Raw genomic sequence first — 17695 nt, 5'->3', positions numbered from 1 at the left:
TGGATGTTGAGTAGGTACGTGAAGCTGAAGGGCTGCTCATTTCGTACCAGAGCAAACAAAAAGTTGCTCTCTAAAAGAAGCAGAAGAATGTTCATGAATATGGATTCATGTGCCATAATTCCATGGTTGGGAAAACGAGCGCTGAGGGAATGAAAGCCGTTTTATGATGAAAGAAAAGCTAAAAAAAAATTAACACTTAGCTCTTTTTGGACTCCCCACTACTTCCTTTTCCCCACAAGATACTGAAACAGAATGTGGAATGTTCAACATATTTAATAGCTTTACAGCAGGACTAGGGAAAGAGGATAGGTACAAGGGAGAAATCCAGGCCCTTCCTCTTCACCCCCTTTTTCTTAATTAAACACCAGTGGGGGGGGAAAAAAGGTAAGTTGGGAAAAATAGTAAATGATATTTGAAAAAACCACTCTCACTGTCTTGATATAACATGCAGTCTATGTAACATTACATACACACAGAGTCTGATTACTTTGGGCCTTGTACATAGCATCGTCCATAGGCATTCTACATAATTCAAAATTGTACAAAATAAAAAATAAGCATAAAATCCAAGGATTATTTTCACAACATTAGTATTGCAGAATAAAAGCATTAAACCAGCAGGAGGCAAGGAATCTGTAAACACCCTCTGCAGAACTTTGCAGGAAGATGATCTTGGCCTGTAAAGGATACAGGAAGCAGTCATACAATCAAAGAGTTCCAATTTCTTGTAAGGGGACTGTGGCCCTGCCCTCCATAGAAGCTGTACAGTTTCTCCCCAAACAAGCAAATGAGTAGCATCTTATAAAAATCATGTGACAATGAAAACACTTTTAAACAGGAAAACCAAAAGGCTATCAATAAAAACATAAACCTTCTCCAACCCTCCCTTTCATAGCCAGGAAATAATCAGGGTTCATTTATGTTCTGCCATAGAATCATCATCCAATAAAATTTTGTGGTTTCGGTCTTGCAAAGGGACAGAGTTAAGAATTCCCATTACCGACTTTTCAACAACAGAGCTCCAGGAGTAACACCAGTCTTTTCTACAACCAAAAACAAGTGTAACGTTTCCCAGAACAGCAGAGAAATGACATGTGAAGGATTGTTAAGGCAACCTGTTTCTGAAAAAGGAAAATAAGATTGTTGGGTGGGTGGGTGGGAAAGTGTTCTTCAGAAGTTGATGAAACCATAAAAAGCACAGTACCATACAATAACTGCATCAGTAATGACAAAAAAAAGCAGAATATGAAAAATTGGGAGAGGAACTTTGACTAAGCCGTGTTGTTATGATGCTTTCCTAATCAGTTTTCCATTCTAAAGAAATTGTTTGCAACACAGCTCATAGCCTGCATGCACAACATTCAATATGTTTAAACGGACAAATGTTAACTTTAGTTTTTCAGAACTGAGCCACGTAGTCCACTAAATTTGTCCAGAATAATTTGCCATAACCCCTGACCTCTTTTGTCCATCCTCTTGGCAGGCTCTGCAAAAGTCAGGAGAAAGCAGAATGCCACTGATGAATGATCTCTGAAGCAGAATCCTACTCCAAAGCTCCAAACAAGTATTAAAGTTGCACTTTCAACTTCTCAGAGCAGAGTCTTCTCTTAGTTGGGTCCCCATGAACAGTGGCAGCCACTTATAACAAGCATATTGATGGAGGCTGCATATCCATCTTCATATGGTAGGTTGTGCCTCAAGACTGTACACCTTAACACCACACACATGATATTACACAGTAATACCTATACGCATACCCATCATGCTTGGCCCTTTGTAGAAATGTACCCCTTGTGCTAATAGGTCAGGCTCTCATAACTCATATTCTCAATTGGTGTTTATGCAAGAAGCTGGCTCCAGTACTCTAACATCTATAAATACATCCAGCTTTCAGCGATATCCTTCTTAGACAAATTAAATCTGGATGCCTTCAAACAAGGCAGTCCCCAGTGATCTTTATTCTATACTATAAGCACTGGAATCTGTTGGGGGTGGGTGCCAGTAAAGGCAAACTGATGGTCACAGAATGCAATTGAACTCCCACCCTTCTGTACCTTGCAATACTGACATCATTAAAAAGGAGGAGGCAGCTTTGATCATCTTGTTTTTTTGCACACCAGTGACAATAAACATTATCACAGTGGGGTCTCAAGCTTTGAATTAGCAATCTTTGAAGGGACCAGGATCTCATTAGCAGCCCTACTAATGGGAGCTACAACAGTTGATGCTAAGTTAATGACTTTTGGTAGCACCTGAGGTTTATTAATGGCACAAACAAGCAACAGAGGAAGCCACAGAAGCTATACCAACATAATCTGCATAATTCAGAAAATGGTTTGTAAAATTTATGGCCAGCCTGTGAGAAAGGAAGGCTGACTACTACAATCGGTGTTCGAAGTACATGAATACTGAAACATTATATTGAGCAATATACCCAGCAAATCAACTAAGAATAAGAAGTATGAAATGTTTACAATGCCTTAAAAAGAAATAATCATATTCTATGTATTTGGGGGGGAATATGTATTATGTTAATCAGCAGTGAGGAATTGGGCTGGGATTGTGGCATATAGGTAAACTTAACTTCTCACAATACACCACAGAGCTAATACAAACCCCTTCGGGTTCTTCTCATAATCCCCCCAATTCAGCTGCTATCCGCATAAAAACAGCAGCTAAGCAAAAGCAAGCTTCATAAGGACTATGGTCAAGAGTATAGAAAAGAGTTCACACCTTCCCACCTCACTTCACGTCTGAATCTGATTGCTCCATGATTCTGGATAACAAAAATAAACATATTCCGTATATCCTCTGGCTTGTTGCTAAAATGCCTACATTATAGCAGATTTCCATTCCCATGTTAGAAAATCACCCACATATTTACTGATGGGAGAAAAAATAGTGTACGCTTTTGTCAGTTTCTAAATCTGCATTCAAACAAAATCAACAGCCCTTGGAAATCTTTGGGCAATATTTGTCCGCTTCCACAGGTCCCGAATGGTACGTATCCAAATCTGAAATAGAACAAATGGCCAATCTCACTAGTACACACTTATTCTGATTTGGACAGGCTATAGTCAACTGAAGCAGGCTAATCAATTCAGACAAAGCCTTTCTCTATAAAATACTTATCTCCCTTTCTAACTCCCAAATTATAAAACACGAGGTAATGGTAATTTTAGAAGACTGCCGTCAGCCTTTGCAACAAGAAGGGCTAAAGCCTGACTGAAGGCAGTTTTTGAACACTATCAGGAGGGCAGGTTTAAACCATTTCATAAATATTTTGCATACTGAGGGCTGAATAAGGCTGCTATATAAGTATATGAAGGACAGAGGCCATATTTAAAATGTCAAGCTTGATCGTCCTTCATGATCTTTAGTCCAACTTTTTAAAAATAATTGAATGATATAAAAGAGGCCCAGTTTATGACTTGGAAGTCTCAATATATTGGGAGATTATCTCTGATGTTATGTCCTCCTGTAAGAAGAAATGAAACAGCTCCTTAAAAGCCTAGATCAAGCTATGTGTGTGAAACGATTGCAGAATTGCTGTATTAGAGATGCAAGGAACCAAGCTGAGACCCAGTTGGAGTGTGATCTCAGAATGTTTGCCAATACAATATCACACATCCATCAGTAATATGTGCAGAATAAGGAGGGGGACAGAGATGGCAGATAGCCTAACAAAGCCTTCAGAGCTAACATCCAAGATGCCCCAATACCAGGCACGGTATTCCTGAGGGAAAAAAAATTCCATATTTTGATTGAATGGGTCTCAATTTGAGTAATGGATCCCTTTACTGGCAAGTTCATTACATCTCTGTATCTACATGTTGATCAGTCAGCTCATTAATATTGGTCATTGGTCGCTGCTGGCAAATGGAAGAGCCATTCTTCAAAACAATTCAAATCACCATTTTATAAAAAGGAGGAAAGGGGGGTGGTTTTGATACAATGATCCTTCAGGTGCCCAGGTTCCCTCCAAGCTGCCAAAAGGACCTGGGCAGCCCAACAATCTCTTTGTTCTGTCTCTTGCCATAGTGGTCTTCATTCTGAGTAGTGCATGATGGACTCTACGTAGTTTCCGGGGAAGAGTCCAGTTACTCCATTCATCACACCTTCATACCACCCATCATCATTTTTCTTAATGACGTAGATGATGGCACCTTCCTGAAAGGAAAGTTCATCTTCCTTGTCTTTAGTGTAATCATAAATTGCCACAACTAGGAACAAGAAGAAAAACAAAATTAGCATTTCAAAAAAACAGTTGGACCACAAGGCAATTACAGCTTTCACTTAAGTGGTCACTTGTATCAAAAAGTAGGCATTTTCTTTATTGGCTAGTCATGCAAAAGTACCTTCCCATTTACAGAAATAGTTGTTAACACAGAATTATAAAACATGTAGACAGGTTGATTGTAAAATGATGGAATACTAAATTAGAAAAAAAAACTAAAACAAAGATAACACACACTAAATGATTGATTCCTCAAAAGCGTCCACTGATGGGGCAACAAGCTTTCTTTGCTAATAGAAGTGGGAATTCAGTCCGTACATCTTTATTTTAACAGTGATTTTCCAGGGTATGTGGTGTAGGACTACTAAGGTTGACTCAGCCTTCCATCCTTCCGAGGTAGGTAAAATGAGGACCCAGATTGTTGGGGGCAATAAGCTGACTTTGTAATAATGCCGCTTGGGGTGTGTGTGTGTGAAAGCCCTAATAAGCAGGCATATACATAGAATGAAGGCTACTGCTAAGCTTGTAAGCCGCCCTGAGTCTTCGGAGAAGGGTGGGATATAAATGGAATTAAAATAAAAAATAAATAAAATAACAATGCTTTGGTGGCTTAATGGAATGCTATTCATGCCTCATGTGGCTGAAAATGAAATGAAAAGCACAAAAATGATTTAGTGGAGAACTTTTCAAAAACCTCTTTGCCTTGTGCCCAAACACCAAGTTCTAGTCCCATCTTAGACACAATTTCAGTTTGGGTAATCTTGGGCCACTCACTCTCTTTCAGGTCTAATAATGAGGCAATGGCACACTACTCCTGAAATCTTGCCAAGAAAACTACACAGAGTTGTCCAATCAGTAGCCAGGAGTCAACACTGAGTCAAAGCAACCCCCTCCCCTTAAAAAAACCAAGATACTATACAGATAGAACTATGACCATTCGTTCAGCGATTGTTCAAAGTTATGAAAGTACTGAATGACAGTGGTTATGACTCATCATCAATGTTCTGGCTAAACCAACACCCACAGTCAGTCGATCACATAACCAGTTGCCAAGTACCCTGTGTTCATATAATCGCCATCTGTGTTCTTCCCTGCTAGCTTTTCCAGAAAGTCAAAGGGGAAGTTAGCAGGGAATGTCACAAATCACTGGGTTAAGCCCCCTGCACCTGCGCACCAGCCCCCAGCCCTTTTCCAATAATGCCACTTGCACTTCCATGCATACCCTCTTGGATCTGCGTGTCGTGCATGCCCTCGGGCATCCTTCTCACACCTCACTCTCGTACAACCTCATGCATCTGATTCATTCCAACTCTCAGGCAGCCCATCACACCCTCACTGACCTGTGCAAAGCCTCTCATGCACTCTTCACATTTTCCCTGACCAGTACCTCTTGCAGACCCCCTCCCTGCACCCCCACATACCTCCTTGCTCTCTGCTCCCACCCACCCCCAGCAGCAGGAACTTACCTGCCTGCCAGCCTAGGACTTGCAACTTCCTGTCAGCTTCTCCACTAGGTTTGGTGTTAAGAAACCAGCAAGAAGTTGCCTGGCCTAACAACTGTGTACTTCAGTTAACAATGGCAATCAGGATTCTACAGACTGCATCACTAAGAGATTCAGTCATGCTGTATTACTGCATTGCTCGGTGATGGAAATTCTGATTGTAATTGCTGATGTAAGTCAAAAACTTGCACATGACACACAGGTGATATGGAATACAATCACAGTTATTAGTAACTGATATAGGGAAACATTTTTAAAAACTGAGTGCATAAAATTAAAAGTCTGAACTACATTCATATCTGGACAGGTTTGGGTTCTTGGGGAAAGGAGCCACTAACATTTTGTTTAAAAGGAGTTGGAGACGGCTAATAACAATTTTATTTCACAATCACATTGTAAGTCACACTTTGGGACACCACATAAGAGCGCAAAATATTCTTCTAGTGCTATTACTTGGCAAAATGGAAAACACCTGTGACTCTCAACCTCTCAGGATAAAAAGTGTGATACAATGTATTGCACTGAATTCTAACCCAAGGAGGGAGACAGACTTCCACGCTTCCTACAACTCCAACACACTAACCTTTCTCCAAATAGGTCCTTGGTGCCCATGGTGGATCCTCTTCAGCATAAGGATCGCTGTATTCCACCACAGCTGCTTCTTCTTCTTCATAATCCTCTGGAGGAGGGGGTGGCGGTGGAGACTCATCAAAAACAGCTTGGTCTACTGGGGGTGGAGGGGGAGGTGTGTCTGAAACTAAAAAATAAAAAACATATTCAAGTTTCCTGACTTAAAAGTTTACATAAATAACAATATAATAAATAATAGGACATATTTGTCCAGTTTATTTTACATGTGAAACCCAAAGTGGAAATATAGACATGTCTAGTAAATAATGTTACTATTATACTTCAAAAGCTCCTTCATCGTTCAAAACTTTCATTGATAATGAGCAAAACCACAGACACTGTACACAAACTTGTGGATAATAAAACTACAGGTAATGAAGGCTACCAATATGTATAGCATTTATATAGGTTGTTTTATAGCAAAGAATTTGCAAGACTCCTTTGCTTCCCTTCTTCTAATGTAATATGTTTAATGGGGATAATCAAATAATTTTGGTATCCATCAGATATTATGTATCATATACCGCCCGGCACTGTAGGGAAAGGAGCGGCAGAACCTGGGGGTGGAGTTAAAAGAGGGTTCTCTACATAGCCACAAGTGAACTAAGTCCAACCTCTCCCCTCCCAATTCAGTTGACCCGTATCTAACTCCAAGCATGTGCTAATCATTAGTTGAGAAGATTCCTGTGCACAAATAGGCTTTTTAGCAATAAATCAGTTTAACTGGTCCTCCAGGTGTGGACCTGGTCTTTTGCACCTGACAAGCAATATCTGAAAGCTAGAAGGTGGATTGCTCTAACACAGGCCAGGGAAGAAAAGCAATTACCCTATTTTCAGAAGTAAAAAAGATTAGAATAACACATCCTGTGTCTTAGCTGCTGCCTGAAATTTGGACAGAATTTACTGGATAAATCTGATCAACACACCTAAACCTGGAATCTCTAGCAGATCAGGAGTGAATAGAGTGATGTAGCTATACAAAATTGCCTGTTACCCGAAAATCAGTCAAGCTAGTGTATACAGGTAATTTAAGATAAGAAACAAAAATTGAAAAATCTTTACTTAAATCACACATCAATAAAAAGGCAAGCTTACTGTTTTCCTGAACTCTGGCCACAAATCCCATTAATGGTAACTGAGGAGTTACCTGTAGGATGGAGGGAGGAGGTGGTGCAAGAGACACTGCAGTGAAGAAGTACAAATAAATAGCCTCTAATCAGAAATATAGTATAGAAACATGAAATAACTGGATAGACAATGTGGCATCTTACAAAATGCCGCCATGTCCGAGTAGGTGGCAATATAAATTTTCTAAATAAATAAATAAAATGCAATGGAGTGACTAGATAATTAAAAACTAGGTAATATTAATTGTACAGAACTTTGAAAATGGATAACCAATTTTTTAAAGTAAATTTTTTCCCCTTACAATTCTGGGAAGCATCTAGAGCAGGGGTGTCAAACTCAATTTCATTGAGGGCCGCATCAGCATTGCAGTTGCCCTCAGGGGGCCGGGTGGGTATGGCCAGGGTGGGCGTGGCCTACTGGGTGGGCGTGGCTAGAGTGCATATGGCCTACTGGGTGGGCGTGGCCAGCTCTACATCGTTCGCATCAAGGGTGCCTATGGGGGCCTGGGCAGGAGTGGGACAGATCTGAGGGTCTCTGGCAGAAGGAGGGTCTCTGGGCCAGAGCCAAGGCAGTGGGGGCCGTTCCCTCACTGTTTCCAGGATGGCTTCGCGGACCACATGAAACCACTTCGCGGGCCGGATCCGGCCCCCGGGCCTTGTGTTTGACATGTCTGATCTAGAGTATCTATGGAATAATATACCTGAAACAGCCCTATTCAAATCATACTTATTTTATTATACAGTAGCAAATAAAATGTCCCACAATATTATTGTGACAAATATTGCTACATTATTAATGCTTCCAGGACAAAATGTTTTTTCTTCCATATTTATAAATTCGATATAAATATGGACTCTTGACTCATTTCCACTTAACTTAATCAAAATTAAATTATACATTAGTGGGTACTTTCCATGGTATCTCAACAAAGAAATAACAAACGTCAATAATTCATCTTCCAGCAGTTTATTTTACAAAGTATTCTACCAAATATATTCAATAGTAAGAGTTTTTGCAGAAGAAAGTATCCAAACCTAAGCAACTTACTTCACATTTTTAAAAAATACATGCAAGTTTTGGAGGTGGGGTGTACATATATCTGAACATAACATGTGTGTATTTGTACATATATACCTTTCTATTCTCGGGCATTATAGAGGCATTATGATAATGCCTTTATGTACTGTGTCAAAAGACACTTACAACAAGTGAGCTTTTGGGTCTGATGTTTCCATTACCAATTCCTTGGTGTAACGAACATACTAGAAAATTTAAAGGTAGGACTTAGTTATGTGCTATGATATAGAGAAGGTTTTAGCTAACCATATCCAGCTATTTCTGGTTAATACTCTTCTCTTCTACTGTCCTTTAGAACTGGGAATTCTGCATCTTACCTGGATTCTGGCTATAAAATGGTCCTCCGTTGACCTGGCTTTGAAGGCTGTTTTGTGAAGTGATGGATGGAGGGCGCCTATATGGCAAAGAACCCCCTATTGTTGGAGGTGTGTGCCGAGTAGCAGGTCTGTTCATGCTGTAGAACTGAACAGGATGACCTATTTTGACAGGTTAGAAAAAATATAAAACCTTGAACAATGCATTTTTAGATGAAGTAATTCAATTTAGGCATGGCAATTCAAATTAAGTGTTTAAAAGGACATATGCTTCTCTAATGGGAAAAAAATCCTACATGGATGAAAAGTATATTAAACAAATAAGTACATAACTTGATTATCTGGAAGTCAGCCTTTCAATATAATACATACATAACATGTGTTAATTGTTTAATAACCGGCATATGTGAATGAGTTAATATGAACTAAATATCTACATACTCTACACTTTTAGCCACAGTGCTTCTCAGTGAAAATGTAAAGAATGCAAAAGAATCTCATGTGAGATACTGCGTTGTTAAGTATTTGGTACTGCTCAAGTATGAATGGGCTTCACTAATTACAGAATGTTGAATTCTTCAAGCCTGGCCTCTCCCGTGGTCTTTGCGTGCGTTTGCATGCACAGCTCTTGCACCCACAATCTTTCTATTGACCGGTTTGAGGTCACTTGGCTCAATATTTCAAAGGCAGGACCAAGGTAAAATCAAGGGCAATGGATTGGAACTGGTGGCCTCAGGCTCTGGTGACTCCTGGGGCTTGGAAATAGTCTCTTGGTTGATTTGTCAAAAATATTTTTTTTTAAATGACAAAATATTGCCAACTGTAAAACTATCGGTGTTCATTCAGCATTACCATTCCAAATCCTGTGAGATATTTAATCTTAAATATTTTCAGCTTGTTTTATATAAATATGTGATCATGAGCAGTTGTTGGAACAGTTAACAGAACAAATATAATGTATTGTAATGCAGAATGAGAGCCAGTTTGGTGTAGTGCACCTGGCTAGAAACTGGGAGACCATGTATTCTAGTCCCACACTGGCACAAAGCCAGCCTGGTGTTCTTGGGCTAGTCACTTTTTCTCAGCCCTAGGAAGGAGGCGATGGCAAATCTCTTCTGAAATGTTGCCAAGAAAACTGCAGGGATTAGCCCAGGCAGTCTCTGAGAATCAGACACTACTGAATGGAAGAAAAACATATCCAAAATTCTATGCAAATATGATGAGAGTTTCTAGGAGCTATAATTTAAAACACATCAATTTCATACGGCCTAATTGTGCTTTAGCACATGTGGAAGGTTTATTTTCACTTCAGACCTATGTATTTCTTATGAAGGAATGCAATAAGCCAAGCTGATATCAGAAGCTGTACTATATGAGGTTAAGAAATAAAACTGTAGATAAATTGATTAGCACAAGAACTAGACTAGAGCATACCCGAGCTTGATATTCACAGAATTAATCTGGCAAAATGCATCTTGGTTGACTGTAACTTCCATCTTTCTCATTTTGTCCAGAACATCAGGAAAACGAAAGCCACTAGCTCCAAAATGAACCAACTTCAATCTGATATGGTTCTAGGGGAAAAGGCATTTTTCCTCACTCAAGAAGGAAAAAAGAAATAATGGAAATATCCATCTATCTAAACTGCCAGCCCGTGGGCCGGTTGCATCGTACAGAGGCCGCACCCACCTCAGCTGCAGCAATGCAAAAAAAGTCACGATACATCGCGACACGTCAAGTGACGCGGCGTTTGACCCCCGTGATTGAAAAGCTCAAAACATCTGATCAGCTTTAGACAAGAATTGCACTTTTCAGTTGCCAGCGATCAGCAGCAGAAACTCACCTGAAGAGGGATTGGAAGAGGCAGCAGGGGGAGTTGGAGAAGTGAAGCCATCAGCAAGGGGCTGAACCCCTGCAGCAGCAGCAGCAACATCTGGGGTAGCAGAGGATGGGGCAGTGGCAGGATTGAGAGGGGCAGAAGCAGAGGCAGAAGTAGCAGGAAGAGGAGAGGTGCCAGCAGAACTGGCAGGGGCTATGTTGAAAGAGGAGGAAGAGGCAGCATTAAGGAGTAGTTCAGGTTAGCAAGGAGGAGAAAAGCTTTTTGATTCATTGCTGTTAGATTTTGGTCAATTCTTTAAAAATTAGCAAAAGAAAAAAGAAAATGGGCAGAGCAGGAATGTTTACACTGAAGGGTTTCCCATTACATATGCAATCCCATTACATATGCAAAATAAAAAGAGCAGGAATGCATTCTATACCTAAAAACTTCACAAAACTAAACCATGTCCTGTTTTAACTGTTGACATATAGAACAAGAGTGCCATGTGGTTCTTTATAGCTCTCAGAGAAGGCAAGAACAAAATTTGTTTGTGTGTGTGGGGGGGGGGGGTTGATGTGTTTTTGCATGTTGGTGTTTTATTGGCCACATTGGACCTACTGCGCACCTTTTATGGTCCCAGCCAATTTTTCCTATTAACTATTGGACTCCTAATAAAATTCAACAAAAGCCCATCCCAAAATGCAAAATAAAAATTTAAAAGCAGGTATTTGACCCCACCAATTCTAGTAACTTCCCTCTTTAGGTTACAATTATTTTCCTGCTTGAAAAGGAAAGAGGAGGAAAAACAGGGAAACCATGTTGTTTGGAATTCTTTCCAAGTTCCAAGAGATAGTACCTGACTTTTTTTTCTAGGTAATGAAGTAACATGATACATGTATGTTTCTCCTCATAATTACATATTGCATCTATTTGTGTGTCTCTCAGGGTCCAATCAGAGTGGACACATATGAATTGCCTGTGTGCACACGAAAAAGGTCTACCGTATATACTTGAGTATAAGCCGAATTTTTCAACCCACTTTTTGGGCTGAAAAATTCCACTTCGGCTTATACTCCAGTCAACAAAAAAACTTACCGAGGACTTGTGCGCGGCCGAGGCTTTGGTGCTTCCGGGATCGCGCGCACCTCTCCCAAGCCACCGCCGTCCGAGACCTGCCGAAGTTTGGGGAGGTTTTGGGAGGTGCGCGCGCACCTCCCCAAACCTCCCCAAACCTCGGCAGGTCTCCGTTCCTCCTGCCGACGTTTGGGGAGGTTTGGGCGCCTCCCCAAACCTCCCCAAACCTCGGCAGGTCTCCGTTCCTCCTGCCGACGTTTGGGGAGGCTTGGGCGCCTCCCCAAACCTCCCCAGGTCTCCGTTCCTCCGCGCAGACCTGCCGACGTTTGGGGAGGTTTGGGCGCCTCCCCAAACATCGGCAGGTCTGCGCGACGTTTGGGGAGGTTTGGGGAGGCGCCCAAACCTCCCCAAACGTCGGCAGGTCTGCGCGGAAGAACGGAGACCTGGGGAGGTTTGGGGAGGTGCCCAAACCTCCCCAAACGTCGGCAGGAAGAACGGAGACCTGCCGACGTTTGGGGAGGTTTGGGGAGGCGCCCAAACCTCCCCAAACGTCGGCAGGTCTGCGCGGAGGAACGGAGACCTGGGGAGGTTTGGGGAGGCGCCCAAACCTCCCCAAACGTCGGCAGGAGGAACGGAGACCTGCCGACGTTTGGGGAGGTGCCCAAACCTCCCCAAACGTCGGCAGGTCTGCGCGGAGGAACGGAGACCTGGGGAGGTTTGGGGAGGCGCCCAAACCTCCCCAAACATCGGCAGGTCTGCGCGGAGGAACGGAGACCTGCCGACGTTTGGGGAGGTTTGGGGAGGTGCGCGCGCACCTCCCCAAACCTCCCCAAACTTCGGCAGGTCTCCGGACGGCGGCGGCTTGGGAGAGGTGCGCGCGATCCTGGAAGCACCGAAGCCTCGGCCGCGCGCAAGTCCTCGGTAAGCTCCGGGCGGTCACTTGCTTCGCGTCTCCTGAGGGAAGGGGGGGCGACTGGAGCGGGCGTGTTTCCTCGCCTGCTGGGCGCCGCGATTTGCCCGGGGAACGCGCGGGCCCCGAATGGCAGCGTGGAGCGAGGAAGCGGACAGCCAGGGCTTCCCCGAGAGCTGCGGCCACACAGGGTATTCCTGTGTATTCAGGCTTGCAAAATGGCGGATCGAGCCTCTGCTGGCGGCAGAGGCTTGCAGAACGGCGGATCGGCTTATACTCGAGTCAATAATTTTTCCAGTTTTGGGGGGTGAAATTGGGGGTCTCGGCTTATACTCGAGTCGGCTTATACTCAAGTATATACGGTAATCTTTATCTTTTGAACATGTAGAATAATAATATCTCATTAATTCTCTTGTTTTTCCTTTGCAAATATTTTGCAGTTTATCAGTCATTTATAAAAAAAACCTTAAGACCACTGCATTAAGCAGTGTTATTATATTCTGAATTTTAAAATGCAATTAGCTATCCATTCTATTGTGGTAGCTGTTGTGCAATGATAGGCTGACTCCAGCAATTCAAACAAGAGATTTCTAGCAATAACTTGTTAGAATTCCTAGTTCTATTCTGTTGCTGTAGAGAAGAGAATTCAAATTTAAAACAACTGGGTTATCTATATGAGATAGAATCAGCCTGTACCCTCGTAACTTCACGTGATACATGTGAATATGAATGAAAGGTTTCAATGTGGCTAATAATATTTTAAAGATACAAATTAATGTATTGTGTTTAAACATTAAAACTTAGGACTTGATTATTTGTAGACCAGCTGCCGCTGCTGCTACTATTGTTATTATTGTTGTTATCCATAAGGTCACTTCAGCATGAGCAATTCAAGGCAATACATGCAAATATTTAAAAGTAATCATGAAATATTAAACAGCTTAAAATAAATTAACAGCTTAAAATAACCATTGAATCAGGGAAATACTGTAAAAATTAAAATACATACATGTATTTAAAAGGTAAAGGTTCCCCCGCACATGCGTGCTAGTTGTTTCCAACTCTAGGGGCTGGTGCTCATCTCTGTTTCAAAGCCAAAGAGCCAGCGCTTGTCCGAGGACGTCTCCGTGGTCATGTAGCCGGCATGACTAGACGCCAAAGGCGCACGGAACGCTGTTACCTTCCCACCATAGTGGCCCCTATTTTTCTACTTGCATTTTTACGTGCTTTCGAACTGCTAGGTTGGCAGAAACTGGGACGAGTAACAGGCGCTCACTCTGTTACGCGGCACTCGGGATCCGACCCGCCAAGCTGCCAACCTTCTGATCGACATGCTCAGTGTCCTAACCCACTGAGCCACCGTAAATACATATATGTATTGTGTGTATTTTAATTATTATGGTATTCCTTGACACAGTGTAGTTACATATATGTAAATACATATAAGATTATAAATCACCCTTGGCTCAGACCAAATTGGGAGAACCAGAATTTTTAAGTTTTCCTCAGTGACAGAAGGAGCAGAGCCATAAGGACGTCCAGGAGAAATTCATTAAAATACAGGTTTGGGAAATGCTAATACAGCAAGACAGACATCTCACAGCCCAACAGTTATATTAGTGATAATCTGATGTAGACTGATAATTGGTGATGTGATTCAAAAAGGATGAAGTAGTAATCAATTATGTAAAATGCCTTTCCCATCTTGCTAAAAATGTTAAATGTAAGTTGAACAGAGTTAGAAAAAGAGCATAAGTTTCCAGTCAAATAGTGCCAGATGAAATGTACAGTATCCTTAGGTAAGAGAAAGTTTACAACTCTCCACAACTTCTGGAACTAAGCAATATAGATAGTTCTGATCTGGATGGAATAATTCGACAGTATTCAAATTAATACTATGCTCACTACATAATGGAGAATGATATGCCAATATCTTAGCCTGTATGTTCTAAATTTATAGTTATATAGATTCTAGCCTTATTGTTATTGTATAAAGCTTACAATATAAAGATTTTAAATTCAAACATATTCACCTGTGGAATTTAATGTATAGATAGTATCTTGTAGGTATTTTATTGTATAAAAATACTTTACAAACACCAAGTACCACACCAATTAATTTTCGGATTACTTTTTCATTATTTTATCCTGTATGTTAGCCACATACCAAAATAGATAAGCTTTCACATATTCAGTAAAGGTAAACTGCACATTTAAAAGGAGTGTAATTTTTTTAACTGGCATGCAAGCTATATAGCTTTTTGCTACAAAAAATTCATCTCTCTTAAAAAATAAGTTTGTGTACTAGTAGAAATGTGGGTATGCAGTTCCATATTCAGTCCCACAACTAAGCCAAAACAAATATAGGTAAAGGTAAAGGTTCCCCCGCACATGCGTGCTAGTCGTTTCCAACTCTAGGGGCCGGTGCTCATCTCCGTTTCAAAGCCGAAGAGCCAGCGCTTGTCCGAGGACGTCTCCGTGGTCATGTGGCCAGCATGACTATACACCAAAGGCGCACGGAACGCTGTTACCTTCCCACCATAGTGGTCCCTATTTTTCTACTTGCATTTTTACATGCGTTCGAACTGCTAGGTTGGCAGAAGCTGGGACGAGTAACAGGCGCTCACTCTGTTACGCGGCACTCGGGATTCGACCCGCCAAACTGCCGACCTTCTGATCGACAAGCTCAGCGTCCTAACCCACTGAGCCACCGCGTCCCTTAAAACAAATATACCAAAGACCAAAATAAACATAACAAAGTACTGCACTAACCACGATTAGCTAGAAACACATACAGCATAGAAACTATCAAAGTTACAAAGACTCCAAAAGAAAAAATACAGCAGTATTTACAAAAAGCACTTACCCAAAATTTCAGAGAATATTCGAAATATACTAAATGGGAAAATATCAATGATGGAGATTATGGAGGCTATAAAAGGGCAAAAAAATGGTAAGACTCCAGGTCCAGATGGATTACCTGCAGAGCTTTATAAATCATTATAAGATGTATTAAGTCCTACTTTGAAATAACTGTGTAATGAAATACTCCTGGAGGCTAAAATACCAAATACATGGACTGAAGCCAACATTACTTTTATACCCAAAGAACTCTGACCTAATGCAAATAAAAAACTATAGACCAATATCGCTATTAAATGTAGACTATACAATTTTCACCTCAATAATAGCAGAAAGACTAAAGAAATTTTTGATCGAATTTATACATACAGATCAAAATGGTCTTCTACCTAAGACAGATAAAAAATAATTTAAGAATGATTCTTGATGTGTTAAAGAGTACTATGGAATTCATCCAGGGAAACAGATGGATTTAATATTCCTTGATGCACAGAAAGTGTTTGACAATGTAAACTGGCAATTCATGTTTCAGCAACTTGCAGAAATGGACTTTGGAGAAAACTTTATAAATGTAATTAAAACAATTTATCGTAAACATTAAAAAAGGCACAACACAGGAATACCCACTATCTCCATTACTATTTATACTAACAATGGAAATATTGAATAGAAACATCAGACAAGATATAGAAATTAAAGGAGTGGCAGGGTTGAAAATAAACAGAGAAAAGACTAAAGTGCTAACAAGGAATCTAACAGAAAAACAAAAAAAATCATCTAACAAAAAAAACCCAAATCTTCAAATAGTTAAAAAAGTCAAATATTTAGGAATTTATCTAACAGCAAGATGTGTAACAATAAAAGAAGATAACTATGTAAGACTGCTAAAACAAATAAAATTAGACCTGGAAAAGTGGAAAAACTTACAACTTTCAATACTGGGGAGAATAGCAACAGTGAAAATGAGTATCTTACCAAAAATACTCTTTTTATTTCAAACGATTCCTGTAAGGATGGGAAAAACCTTTTTTGGTGAACTGAATACAACAATACTGAAATTTATCTGGCAAGGAAAAAAAGCTAGAATTAGACTGAAAATGCTACAAGAAGCAAAAGAAAGTGGAGGATTTGGACTGCCGGATTGGATGTTATACTACCAAGCAACTATTTTAACATGGCTTAAAGAATGGATAATGCTTAGAGGCAAAAGACTATTACACCTAGAGGGGCATGGCCTACAAATTGGTTGGCATGCCTTTCTGTGGTATGGGAAGAATAAAACACATAGATACTTTCAAAACCATTTTATAAGAAATGCACTTCTTTCAGAATGGGAAAAAATAAAAGCAAAAATTTATATTAAGATAACTGGATGGCTTTCAACAATGGAAGCTTTCGCTTACTCAAATTTAATTAATTAAGACAAAGTTGTGACTTATATATTTTGCACAATGAAGGAAAATAACAGACAAGATTTACAAGAACAAGGTATTGATCTATCATGGTGGCCATATCTGTAAATTCAAATGAGATATGAAAAAGATGTTAAAACAATGGGATTCTATAAGGAACAGACAGAATTTGATCAGATACTGTTAAAAACAGATGAAAAGTTGATTAAGAAACTCTATAAATGTCTGTTAAACTTAAAGATGGAGAAAGAACAAGCTACCGTATTTTTCGGACCATAAGACACACTTTTTTTCCCCAAAAGTGGGGGGGGAAAACGAGGGTGCGTCTTATGGTCTGAAGGTGATCCGTATGGCCAGCCCCAACCTCCGCAAGTGGAAAGTAAGGGAGATTGCCAGAAGCACGAATCGGCATGTGCTGAGAAACGCCGATCTCACGCTCCTGCACTCTCCCTCGCTCGGTTTCAGCTTCCCTTGCTACAAGAGAAAGCAGGCTGAAACCGAAAGAGGCAGATTGCCAGGAATGCAAATCGGCTGATCTCGCGCTGCTGCAATCTGCCTCGTTTCAGCCTGCTTTCTCTTGTAGCAAGGGAAACTGAAACCGAGCGAGGGAGTTTGCAGGAGCGCGAGATCCGCCGATTCGCATTTCTGGCAATCTCCCTCACTCCGTTTCACACACGGACCATTTCCTATTGCACAAAGACCAGCAAGGTGAGTGGTTCAGATTTTCAGT

General features: G+C 40.8%; 1 protein-coding gene across 5 annotated transcripts in view; it reads right to left on the bottom strand.

Annotated features, from left to right (window-relative positions):
* Positions 1 to 255: 255 nt before the first annotated feature.
* ABI2 (abl interactor 2) overlaps positions 256 to 17695 on the bottom strand; it is a 61630-nt gene continuing 44190 nt past the window's right edge. For 3 of the 5 annotated variants that reach the window (XM_083367156.1, XM_083367157.1, XM_083367158.1), the window contains 4 exons: positions 8892 to 9050; positions 7465 to 7551; positions 6323 to 6496; positions 256 to 4223 (listed from right to left, as the gene is read on the bottom strand). In XM_083367156.1, coding sequence (XP_083223282.1) covers positions 4048 to 4223; positions 6323 to 6496; positions 7465 to 7551; positions 8892 to 9050 — 596 coding nt within the window. In that variant the 3' untranslated portion in view covers positions 256 to 4047. Of the gene's footprint in view, positions 4224 to 6322; positions 6497 to 7464; positions 7552 to 8891; positions 9051 to 10731; positions 10921 to 17695 lie in introns of all 5 variants that reach the window. The other 2 variants (XM_083367159.1, XM_083367160.1) reach the window with 1 other exon arrangement.

This window comes from Vipera ursinii (assembly GCF_947247035.1).
Source record: "Vipera ursinii genome assembly, chromosome: 1".
NCBI lineage: Eukaryota > Metazoa > Chordata > Lepidosauria > Squamata > Viperidae > Vipera > Vipera ursinii.
This window is presented reverse-complemented; position numbering and strand designations above follow the sequence as displayed.